At 40.8% G+C, this 13,038-nt stretch overlaps 1 protein-coding gene across 1 annotated transcript in view; it reads right to left on the minus strand.

Annotated features, from left to right (window-relative positions):
* The window catches only part of EDEM2 (ER degradation enhancing alpha-mannosidase like protein 2), a 28,765-nt gene that overhangs the window by 14,273 nt on the left and 1,454 nt on the right, over positions 1-13,038 (minus strand). The window contains exons 3-5 of the mRNA XM_025469824.3: positions 12,116-12,155; positions 8,352-8,457; positions 2,339-2,464 (exon numbers count right to left, since the gene is read on the minus strand). Of these exons, the coding sequence (XP_025325609.1) occupies positions 2,339-2,464; positions 8,352-8,457; positions 12,116-12,155 (272 nt within the window). The remainder of the gene's footprint in view (positions 1-2,338; positions 2,465-8,351; positions 8,458-12,115; positions 12,156-13,038) is intronic.

Below are 13,038 nucleotides of genomic sequence, written 5' to 3' on the forward strand. Positions count from 1 at the left end.
TAGTGGCCAACTAACCCAGATGTTGTCAAGCACTGGTCAAAATGTGACCCTCGGGCTCCTGCCCATGATGAGGAGGAAAGCAGTGGGCTATGCTCTAGGATGCCACACCTAACATGTCCACTTTAGCTACAGAAGCTCCACTTTTATGTATTTTACATGATGCCTTCAGAGGCCAGGCAGGTAATAGTGTGAAGCACACAGGATTTAAGCCATAGGAAGTGGTGGGGCTTGTGGTACACCGAAGAGCATGCCCTGTTAGAAGCCATTCATACATGTGACTATTTTTAATTTGAGTTTTACTGAGATATCGCTGACATACAGCACAGCATGAATTTAAGGTGTACAGCATAAGGACCTGACTTACCTACATGGTGAGATGATGAACACGGTAAGTTAACACCCATCAACTCATATAGATAGAATGAGAAAAAAATTGTTTTTTTCCTTGTGATGGGAACTTTTAGGATCTACTCTCTCAGCAACTTTCAAATATATCATATAGCAGTGTTAGCCATGGTCATCACGTTGTATGTTACAGCCCCAGTACTTATTTATAACTGGAAGTTTGTGTCTTTGACCACCTTTGTCCAATCCCCCTCATATACTTTTCCAAACACAATTATGACCAAATGAAACTTATCTGCAGACTCTAAGCAGTCCCAAAAGAGGTAGTTTGAGATCCCTGCTTTAAATAGTTTAGGGGGTAAACTATTATAATATTTTTAAAGGATAAAAATCGCTAAACTACTGAAGTGGTCCAATCCCCAATTTATAGGTAGGAAAAGTCATGTCTGTAAGGAAGTGACTCAAAGGTCATACAGAGAGAGCCAAACAGAGCAAGGACGGGAATGCCTGCCACGCGCCCACTCTGTTATGCTCTGCCCATTCCACCCTGGTGCCTTCTGATTCAAGGCAAGGAATTATACAAATAGCCAGAGGCAGAGATTTCCTCTCTAGGCCAAAAGGTCAAATAACCCCAGAGCAGCCTGTGCGTCACCAAACTGTGAACAAAGTTATCAAAACTTCCAAGAACTGCAAGGTCCAGCCACTTGATTGTCAGTGACAAACTTGCTATGTGGCAGGCACAAGTGACAAGCAAGGAGAATACAAATCATAACCACAGGGCTTAAAGAAATATTTCAGAAAAGTCAGACAGTGTTAAAAGGACAGAGAGTGACAAAACTCTATTTCTTCACCTGAGTGGCAGACACACTGGGGCTTGCTCCATTATGTACTTTCTAATATGTATATTTCTCAATACAAAATGATTTTTAATAACCAAAAAAAAAAGGGGGGGGAGGCAACCAAGCAGTGTGCTATACAGATGAATCACACAGGATATGATGTTTGTAAGGAGATACTCAGGCTATGAGCCGTAAGCCATGAGTGGATCTGAACCTGGCTCGCTCATTTTCCTCCACTCTCCTCCAGAAAAGGAGAACTGTGATGGCTGAGATGTTGCTAAAAGCTTCGGGTGAAGGGCACCTGGGTAGCTCAGTGGCTGCGCGTGATCCCAGAGTCCTGGGATCGAGTCTCATATCAGGCTCCCTGTGGGTGGCCTGCTTCTCCCTCTGCCTGTGTCTCTGCCTTTCTCTCTGTGTCTCTCATGAATTAAAAAAAAAAAAAGCCTAGGGTGATGTGTTTGGGTGTGAACAGCCCCAGAGTCTCCACCACGCCCTGAAGAGAATGCAGCATCCAGCTGATGCAGCTGAGCTCAGCTACTGCCCCACCAGACCCACTGAGGCTTGGCCTGCAGCCTTGGACACTGCTTAGCTACAAAACAAATCCCTTGCTTTTCAGTTGTGTTTGAGGTTCTCCAAAGCACTTTCTTCTTTCTGACCTCATTTTATGCCTCTCCAAAAGCCAATGTGCAAGGCAAACAGGAATCATGATTCCCCTTTTGATAGATAGGGAAATTGAACCAGGGAGAGAAGAGTGGCTTGGTCAAGACATGGGCTAGTCCAGAACAGGGGCTCCTAATAATGCACAGATTGAGGCTCTTCTCTGGAACCCTTTTATTCCAGCAGTGTGTGGGCCTGGGAGGATGCAAAATGGCTTATTCAAGTAAGATCAAGAGCCTTCCACTCACTAGGCTGGCCTTCAATGGCACCCTGCCAACAGTAATGAGGTCAGCTCATCCATCTTGGGCCAGGGTCCCAGCAAGCCTTCAAAATGCCCAGAACTCTCCTAATTTCTATGGTGGGTGGCCAGAGGTGGAAATAGCGAATGCTTGGCTAAGGAACAGCTGAAAATAACTCAGCACTGCCACTCTTGTCTCCAGCAAGAGAAGCAGAACCTACTAGACTTCCTTTCTCCCCTATGTCAGAGTGGGTTTTACCTGGGAGGAGTTTTCGGGCTGCCTCCTCTGCCATCCTCAGGAGAGGTCCAGAGCAGGGCCATCCGGCTTCCACTTCTACCCCAGCCTTCTTTGATAGCAAGTGGGCCGACAGAAGTCCTCCTACCACTACAGAGAGTACAAAACACAAGTGTCAGAGTCCCAAAGACCAGTCTCCCTGGTGTATATTAAACCTCCATACTCTGTTGGGTGGCTGCTGGGAAGGGGCCAGAGCCACCTAGTGAAAGAGTCCCTTAATCCCATATATTGGTACAGTGTTAAGTTTACAAAACTTTTTTCTCTTGGTGGGTCATGAGAACAATGGCTATCATTTGATTTTCATTCCTATTGTAAGCACTAGGTACTACTGTCCCCTCTTCAAGTGAAGATACTGAGGTTCAGAGATGCCAAGTGACTTGCCCTGGGTCATCTATCAAGTAGGTGGTAGAGCCAGGTCTGTCTGAGTCCAAAGCCCATGCTTACTCCACTTGGTCACCCAATCCCTCCAAGACCTGGGGGCTGGAGGGAAGAGTAGTTATTTTCTTCATTATATTAATGCATCTTTTTGAATATATGACACAATATTGAAAACTTATAAAAGACATAAATATTCTGTATCTGGAAACATAGCTATACAGGTATCCTGAAGGGTCCTCTCACTGAAAAAAACTGGTGACCTTGAGCCTCAGTTTCTCCTTCCTCCTGTCAGAGGGGGAATAAGAAACAAAGGCAGAACCGGCCTAAAGTGGAAAGTCTGATAAAAGATACCTCCATTAAGTTGGGATCTGAAAGAATCGTATAATCTATGTAAGGAGGATTCAAAATAAACCCTATACACCTCCTCTGGCATATAGTAAGGAAAGTCACATGCCTCAAATCCTGATGACAAGTAAAAAGAAGGGGGAGAGGGGAGCAAATTTCCTTAAGAATTAGTAACTACAGGATGATACTAAGTTTTATGCCTGAATTCACACTGAGTAGTCTAGGAAAACTCAAACCTTTAGCATAAAGCAGTTTTTGGTAAGTAGTGCCTCTAGCCAAACGGCAAAAGTAAGCCAAAACTCTACCTGGAAGAACCCACCTTCAATCTAGACCCCAAAGGAGCCCAGAGATAAAGCCTGGGTAATGAGTGTACATTAAAATCTACATAAATCACAAAACATATGAAAAAAACAAAGCATTAGGAGTACAAACCAGCAGAAATGATAGCAGAACAAGACATCAATACATCAAATATTGGAACCATCAGACACAGATTACAAAATAATTATGTGGAAATGTAAAGAAATAAAAGACTTGGAATAGATGAGTCAGTAGCAAGAAATTATAAAAATGACCGAGCCTATTTATAAAAGAACCAAATGGAATTTCTAAAAGTGAAAAATATAATAACTGGAATTAAAAATTACATAGATAGGTTTAATAGCAAATAAGATATATCTGAAGAGAGTATTAGTGGATTTGAAGACAGAGTCCATAAACAATTACTCAAAATGCAATATAAAGAGACAAAATTATTTTTAAAATATACCAAAGAGATTTGAAGGATACAGTAAGAAGGTGCAACATCTATCTGGCAGGAGTTCTAAAAAGAGAAGAGGGAGAAAATGCGGGGGAGGCAATACTTAAAAAGAAAATAGCTATGAACTTTCAAAAACTAGTGAATGACACAGATTCTCAGATCCAGGAATCCCAAGAAGATAATAAAAATAAATCCACATCTGTGCATACCACAGTAAAACTGCAGAACACCAAGGGAAAAAAAAAGAGCTTAAGAGCAGAGTCTACATAATAATGATTGTTGAAACTGGGTGATGAGTATATCTAGTTTATTATATTATTTTCTCTATTTTTATATATTTTTGAAAACTTCCATAACGAAAAGATTTTAAAAGGAGGGGGCAGCAAGCATTCCATGCTCATGGATTGGAAGAATAAATATTGTGAAAATGTCTATGCTATCCAGGGAAATTTACATGTTCAATTAAATCCCTATCAAAATACCATGGACTTTCTTCACAGAGTTGAAACAAATAATCTTAAAATATGTATGGAATCAGAAAAGACCCCGAATAGCCAGAAGAATATTGAAAACGAAAACCAATGCTGGGGGCATTATAATGCCTGATTTCAAGCTGTATTACAAAGCTGTGATCAAAACAGTATGGTTGTGGCACAAAAACAGACACATAGATCAATGGAACAGAATAGAGAACCCAGAAATGGACCCTCAACTCTATGGTCAACTAATATTCAACAAAGAAGGAAAGAATATCCACTGGAAAAAGGACAGTCTCTTCAATAAATGGTGTTGGGAAAATTGGGAAGCCACATGCAAAAGAATGAAACTGGATCATTCTCTTACACTACACATAAAGATAACTCAAAATGGTTGAAAGATCTAAATGTGAGACAAGATTCCATCAAAATCCTAGGGGAGAACACAGGCAGCACCCTTTTTGAACTTGGCCACACCAACTTCTTGCAAGATACATCTACGAAGGCAAGGAAACAAAAACAAAAATGAACTATTGGGACTTAATCAAGATAAAAAGCTTCTGCACAGCAAACAAAAACAAAAACCAAAAACAATAAACAGTCAACAAAACTAAAAGACAACCTACAGAATGGGAGAAGATATTTGCAAATGACATATCAGATAAAGAGCTAGTATCCAAGATCTATAAAGAACTTATCAAACTCAACACCCAAGAAACAAACAATCCAGTCACGAAATGGGCAAAAGACATAAACAGACATTTCTCCAAAGAAGACATATACATAGCCAACAAGTACATAAAAAAATGCTCCACATCACTTGCCATCAGGGAAATACAGATTAAAACCACAATGAGATACCAACTCACACCAGTGAGAATGGCTAAAATTAACAAGACAGGAAACAACAAATGTTGGAGATGATGTGGAGTAAGGGGAACCCTCTTGCACGGTTGGTAGAAATGTGAACTGGTATAGCCACTCTGGAAAACAGTGTGGAGGTTCCTCAAGAAGTTAAAAATAGAGCTACCCTATGACCCAGCAATTGCACTACTGGATATTTACCCCAAAGATACCGATGTAGTGAAACGCCGGGACACCTGCACCCCAACATTTGTGGTGGCAATGTCCAAAATAGTCAAACTGTGGAAGGAGCCAAGATGTCCTTCAACAAATGAATGGATAAAGAAGATGTGGTATATATATACAATGGAATATTACTCAGCCATCAGAAAAGATGAATACCCACTATTTGCTTTGACATGGATGGAACTGGAGGGTATTATGCTAAGTGAAATAAGTCAATTGGAGTAGGACAATCATCATGTGGTTTCATTCATACATGGAATATAAGAATTAGTGAAAGGTATTATAAGGGAAAGGAGGAGAACTGAGTGGGAAAAATTTGAGAGGGAGACAAAAAATGAAAGACTCCTAACTGTGGGAAACAAAGGGTTGTGGAAGGGGAGGTGGATGGCGGGTTGGGGTAACTGGGTGATAAACACTAAGGAGGCCACTTGATGGGATGAGCACTGGGTATTAGACTATATGTTGGTAAATTGAATTTAAATTTTAAAAAAGAGGAAAAAAACTGGTCATCTGCAAGATAGTAACAGTTAGATTGACAGATTACTTCTTAAAAATGACAACAAAATGAGAAGACAATGGAAAGATTTCTTTGGTGTGCTAAGAGAAAATCCCATCAACTTAGAATCATACAGACCCCAAAAAGACAGTGAGATAAAGACATTTCATACAAACAAATGCTGAGAAAATCTGCCAAGAGCACACCTGCACTAGAGGACATTCTAAAGAAAGTACTTCAGGTAGAAGGAAAGGGATCATAGATGTAAAGTCTGAGACACAGGAAGGAAAGATGGTCAAAGAAGTGGCAAATACATGAGTAAATCCAAAACCTCAACTGTATATAGAAAGCAATAATGTATGAAGGGCTTAAAACAAAAAACTAAAATACATAACTATAGCATACAGGTCAGTATATCCTCAGAACCAGATTTGGTATTATTCAGGACAATAAAGATTTTCATTAACTCTAAACTTTGTTATGTTTGTCAATTTTTCCAGGAAAACTACTTAAAAAGATAGATACTGAGCATAATTTCTACATTAATCAAAGAAAAATGGAATTAAAAAAATCAATCTGAAGAAGGTACCAAAAATGGAGAGTGAAAAAGAACACAGAGAAGATGGGACAAATAGCACAAAACAATACCACAGAAATGAATGCAAATACCTAATTATAATAAATGTAAATGGATTAAATACTTCAGTTAAAAGATTGTCAGAATGGATAGACAAATATAATATGCAATTTACAAAAGATTTATCTGATCATAAAAATACAGAAAGATTGGAAGCAGAAGAGTAGAAAAAGATCCTGGTCAAATGCCAACCAAAAGAAAGCTGGTATAATTTTATTCATATCAGCAACAAAGGTGTAAGGGAATCTTAACCCACAGATGATAAACTGGGCTCAGAAGCTGTGAAACACAGCACTGAGCAAAGCCTCAAACTCCGGTCTGATCCTAAAACCAGGATTTTATATCATGCTGTCCTTCTGCTCCCTAATCTTTGTAAAAATGTTATCACATATCTGCAATACAAGTTTCATTGCAAAACACATGCAGAATAAAGGAGAAAAATAGAACTTGGCCTCCAGAAGTGACAGTTTGTTAAGCCACTGGTGGTCTCAGGGTTCACTGAAAATAAGGGTTGTACTAGCTTCATAAGAGTCACTGGAAACCTGCTAAAAATATTGATGCTAGGACCCAACCCAGAAATCCCAACTCATTAGGTTTAGAGTGGAACCTAGACATTTCAACTTTTTAAAAGGTCACAAGTGGTTCTGATGGACAGCCAGCTTTGGAAAATAATGCCTGAGACTTGCACTGTGTAATGTACTAATTATGAACCACATGTCACTATTTCTTTTTGTAAAAGATTTATTTATTTTAAGAGTGGGGGAGGGGAAGAGGGTGAGCCTTAGGTAGACTCCCTGCTGAGTGCAAAGCATGATGTAGGGCTCAATCTCATGACCTTGAGAATATGACCTGAGCCAGATGCTTAACTGACTGCTTAACACAGGAGCCCCTACTTGTCACTATTTAAATTTAAATTCATTAAGATTAAATGAAATTAAAAATTCAGTTCTTGGGATGCCTGGGTGGCTCAGTGGTTGAGTGCCTTCAGCTCAGGGCATGATCCTGGGGTGCTAGGATCAAGTCCCACATTAGGCTCCCCGCAGGGAGCCTGCTTCTCCTTCTGCCTATGTCTCTGCTTTTCTCTCTGTGCCTCTTGTGAATAAATAAATGAAATATATATTTTTTAATTCAGTTCTTTAGTTGCAGTATACACATTTTAAACGTCCAATAGCCATCTGTGGCTAGTAGATACAACACTGGACAACATGAATACAAAATATTTTCAGCATCATAGAAAGTTCTGTTGGATAGCACTTCCTTTTTTTTTTTTTTTAAGTTTTTTTTAGATTTTATTTATTTATTCATGAGAGACACAGAGAGAGAGAGAGAGAGGCAGAGACACAGGCAGAGGGAGAAGCAGGCTCCATGCAGGGAGCCCAATGTGGGACTCGATCCTGGGACTCCAGGATCACGCCCTGGGCGGAAGGCAGGCGCTCAACCATTGAGCCACCCAGGGATCCCCTGGATAGCACTTCTTAAACAATAAGTTCCAAGAAGGCAAGGGTTACATCCTTCTTGTTTTAATGGCTATAAGCCTCGCACCAATATATGTTAAATATGGGAGTCTCTTTGGTAAATCTCTTTCTAGTCTATTCTCTGTCCCCTGCTCAATGTACAAAACTGATGGGGGATCCTGAGACCTCTACACCCCACTGTCCAGGGGGGAAGAAGATCTCTGTCAGTCACCAGTTTGGGTCAAGTGCCCTGGCTGGGTCAACCCTTGAGATCCTACTTACCACCTCTTCATTTACAAAGAGGCAAAACTCTACACTCTCTCTTCTTCCAAAGGCACTTACCTCGGATGTTGGTTTCAAACACAGAGGCATTCACATCAATATCAAAGTCTACATTGTCCTGGAGCACTTCAACCACTCTTTGGAATTCTGAGACATTCCCCAAAATCTGGAAGGGAAGAGAGAGTTGACAGTGAGGTTTTCTCAGGCTTGAAGGCACCAAAGATGTTGGACCAAGTCTGAGATCCTATACTGGTGTGGCCCTCACTTAATCAACTTAAGACCTACAGTTTCTGTCCTAGAACTGGTGACAGGAGAAGGAAACACTAAGATCTAGAAATCACGGAAACCCTATACCAAGAGATTGGTTAAATTCTTAGGTACCACTTCAAGAGTCACTATGTACCTATTTAATGGAAACAATATAGACTGCAGACCACATGAAGAAATCCTAGCTCAACATGCAGTAGTATCTGTTGTTTTTAAATTTCTCCGATCACATTCATCCTTGTGGAAAACACTGCAGGTTGGTTGGCCCAACACTGATTTCCAATCTCCTTTACCCTGGTAGCCTACCACTGTAGAGGCTAGAAATCCGGATACTTGCTTTCTCAGCCTTCTTTGCTGCTAGAGGTGACTGTGTTACTAGCCAATGCTAAGCCTTGATAAGTCTAGTGGGGGCACTTCTGGGAAAGCTTCTATTTTCCTAATAAAAAAGGACAGACACTGCTGGCATGGTGTTTACTCTTCTTTCTACCTTGAAAGCAAACTTGATTTCTGGAGCTGTGGCAGCCATTTTAGAGCTTGAGGTATTAAGCATGAAAATGAAAGCCAATACTCTACTGATGGTAAAACGGAAACATACAAAGAGCTCGGGTCTCTGATGGCACAGTTGAACAGCCAACCCCACACTATAAATTACCTCTAGACTTGCTTTCACTTGAGGAAACTAAACTCTTTTCATTTAAACCATCAGCCAAATGCGATTCTGACACCTTTTACTCTGATATAGTACCCTAATTCTCCCTCGAGGAATCACTCTTCTTCCACAGTCGCTCCTGCAATTTGGCAGAGGCTGATCCTACCCCCTCAGCTGCAAGAATAGGCAATTGATCTGGACCACTGTACTATATTCCTCGGCCAGTGACTGGTTCAGGAATAAGTGTGCGACCCAAGACAGATCAATGAGACTTAGTTCCTGGAATTAATGCAAAAGGGCTGATTCTACCCACATACACAGGTTACTGAGTGGTAAGTAAATCTGGAGCTACAGTTGGCTACTCTGCCAACATAAGGAGAGCCCGAGAACACAGCCAACAAAGAAGGCAGAGATAAGAGACAGAAATTCCTGAAGACATTGTTGGTATGCCTGGATCCAGCTGAGTCTGAGGCCAGCCCTTACCTGGACTTTTTAGTTATTTGACTCAGTAAATTCCCTTCTTGTCTCTATCAGTTTGAACTGGGTCTCTGGTACTTGGATCCAAAACAATCCTGACTATCTCAGCAGTCAAGCCACTCAGTGATTTGGACTCAATCTACTTTTCTTTTTTCTCCTTTGTTAAAGATTTTATTTATTTATTTATTTATTTATTTATTTATTTATTTATTTATTTATTTATGAGAGAGAGAGAGAGAGAGAGAAAGCACAAGCAGGGGGAGGGACAGAGGGAGAGAAAGAAGTAGACTCCCTACTGAGCAGGGAGCCTGACACAGGGCTAGATCCCAGGACCCTGGGATCATGACCTGAGCTGAAGGCAGATGCTGAACCAACAGAGCCACTCAGATGCCCCTCAACCTACCTTTCTGACCATGTTTCTCACTGTTCATCTTCATCTAAGCTATCCTCATCTACTTTAGGAAAACTGTACCATGATTCTCCAATTTCTTGCCTTCAGAGATGTTGCTCCCTCTCCCAGAAAGCCCTCCATCCTATGTCTTCCCATTCCAAATCCAACCTGGCTTTGGTTGTCCGAATGTCACTTCTCTAGGAAGGAACCCTTTGGTCCCTCCAGCTAAGATGAATCTCTTCATCCTTTAAAAGACTCCAGTAATTTTACCCCCACAACTCTTAGGGCATCAATTGCTTGCTATGTTCAGAGAATCTTTGCCTGGGAAGGAGCATCACTCATTCCTGCCTTCCCCCAGGGTGCCAAGCACAGTCTATGAAGCGATTACTCAACTGAATGCTCACTGAATGATTACACAAATCTCTCCATGCTGCACTTAGTGATCTTCTCAACACAGAAATCTCTGCATTTCCTGCCCTCTACTTAAAATGTTTCAGGCTTTCCATTGCTCTCAAATTAGAAATCAAAACCCTTAACATAGTGAACAAGGGCTTCCATCATCTGGCACCCCACAAAGCCCCCAGCTCCACTTTGCTTCCTGCATTTCCTTCTCCATATCCCAGACACATTGGCCCTCCTTCAATTCACTGCGTCTGCAATTCACTGTGTCAGCCTTATTGCTGAAGTCCCAGCACGGCATGCCTCTCCTGCCAGGAGGCCCTCGTGCAGGCCGGCTGTTCTCTCTGCCTGGAACCCTCTGTCCTCTCCCACTTCCCTAGTCGACACTGGCTTCTCCTTCGGATCTCAACTTGAAGTGTCATTTCACAGCCTTAGGGAAGTCTTCCCTGACCTCCTCAGTCTAGGTCCGCTTCTTTTGTTATATGTCCACTTACAGAACCACGTTCCCTTCCCTTGGAGCACTCACCTCAGTTTGTAATTATATGTCCTTAAGGGTTATTCTTTGATTCTTTGTCTCCCTCACTAAAGTCATAGACTCCAGGAAAGCAGGGACCATGTCTATTTTAACTTGTCACTATAACTCCAGGGCTGAGCGCTGTGCTTGGCATACAGGGGGCCCTTAATAAATATCTGATGGACAAGTACATACAAATTAACATTTTTAGAAAAAGCAAAACTGTATCTACAAGGTGATCACAATCATGTAAGTGCTGTTAATATATAAAAGTGAGAAGGGGTGACAAACAACCAGAAAGAGTAAAGTAGGAAGAAAGTTGTTAAATTCTCTCTTGTGACCTTTTTAAGGAGGAGAGTTAAGACTTGGAGTCATACAGAATTAAGCTCAAGTCTTAGCCCTGCCATTTCATAGCTGTGGATCCCGGCCAACCCATTTTACCTTTCTAAGCATCAGATTTCCCCATGCTAAGGAGTAAAGGAACATACTTCATGGAATTGTTGGAAGGATTAAACTAGATTACATTTATAAAGTGCTTATCACAAGCCTCCACATAACATACTAACTAATTACTGCTACTATTTTTTTTTTCACTGAACATATCCAATTAGAATGTAAGCCTCTGGGATGCCGGGGTGGCTCAGAACTTTAGTGCCTCTTCAGCCCAGAGTGTGATCCCAGGGTCCTGGGATCGAGTCCCACATCGGGCTCTGCATGGAGTCTGCTTCTCCCTTTGCCTATGTCTGTGTGTGTGTGTGTGTGTGTGTGTGTGTCATGAATAAATAAATAAAGTTTAAAAATAAAATAAAGAATATAAGCCTCTGAAAACAAGGAGGGTCTCAAAGTCTCTGTATTGCCCACAAGTTATACAGGCCTATCACAGTGCTGTGTTCATAACAGGTCCTCTATAAATGTCTGCTGAGTAAATGATCCTGAGTACATTTGGAATTTACTCATCCTTTTCCTCTGTCTGGCTGGGCAACCAGAAACTCATGGTTCAGAATCCTGAGATGAAAATAAAAGGACTAGGCGAAGAATTTGTTTTTCACCCACAGTCAAGCTGCCAAAAGAGGAAGGATCTTGATTACACAATGGTGATGAGGAAAAGGAATCATCAAGACACTTACCAGCAAAGTGTCGAGGGCATCAATTAGCGTCAGAGAAAAACTGTAAAAGGACAGAAATCCCAGCTGCTTAGTAAGAAAACCAAACACAAGATATTAAGGCTGCCCCAGATCAGGTGCCCCAAAACTAGTTAAGTGAGGCACAGTGATACCTCTGTCCATCCCAGCTTCCGGTCACAACAGAGAAGCCATAGTGAAAATTGCCAAGAAGTTTTGACCCGTTTAATGTACCTGGGAGGATTGGCTGATTTACCTCTTCTGTGGTGAACCACATCTCCTATATCCACTAACATTCTTTTCTGCCATAGGGAGGCAGTATAAGAGTATAGCCAAGGACACAAGTTTTTCCACATCTAAGAATTTATCACAATGTGTACAGAGCCGTATGTTTGAGAATCCTCATGGCTGTATTGTGCAGAATAGCAAAAAAGCTAGGAATAACCCAAACATACACCAGTTTTGAAGAATGATTATCTAAATTATAGTATACTTAAACAGTACAAAACCATTAAGTTGTCAAAAAAGTTGTTATCAAGAGTTCTACAGGCTAATGTTAAAATATTCAAATTATATAGTTAAATGAAAAAGACAAGAAATAGAATAGGCATTGGGGTATGTTTCTAAATGCATTTTCAAAGAGTCATATAGACAGCAGACAAGCAGTTTGGGCCAGTGGTAGCAGAAGGATTAATTGTAAAAAGGCACAAGAGAACTTTTTAGCATGACAGAAATGTACTCTATCTTGACTGTGACAGTGGTTACAATATGCTTTAAATGGGTTCATTTTATTATACGTAAGTTATGCCTTTAAAAAGTTAATTTAAAAAATACACATATACCTACTTATATGATGGCATAAACTGAAAATATTTTGGGGAGGATACACAAGAAAGTCAACAGTGGTTAGAATTCTAAAGCATGGGAGA

The sequence above is a fragment of the Canis lupus genome, chromosome 24 (assembly GCF_003254725.2).
Source record: "Canis lupus dingo isolate Sandy chromosome 24, ASM325472v2, whole genome shotgun sequence".
NCBI classification, from domain to species: domain Eukaryota; kingdom Metazoa; phylum Chordata; class Mammalia; order Carnivora; family Canidae; genus Canis; species Canis lupus.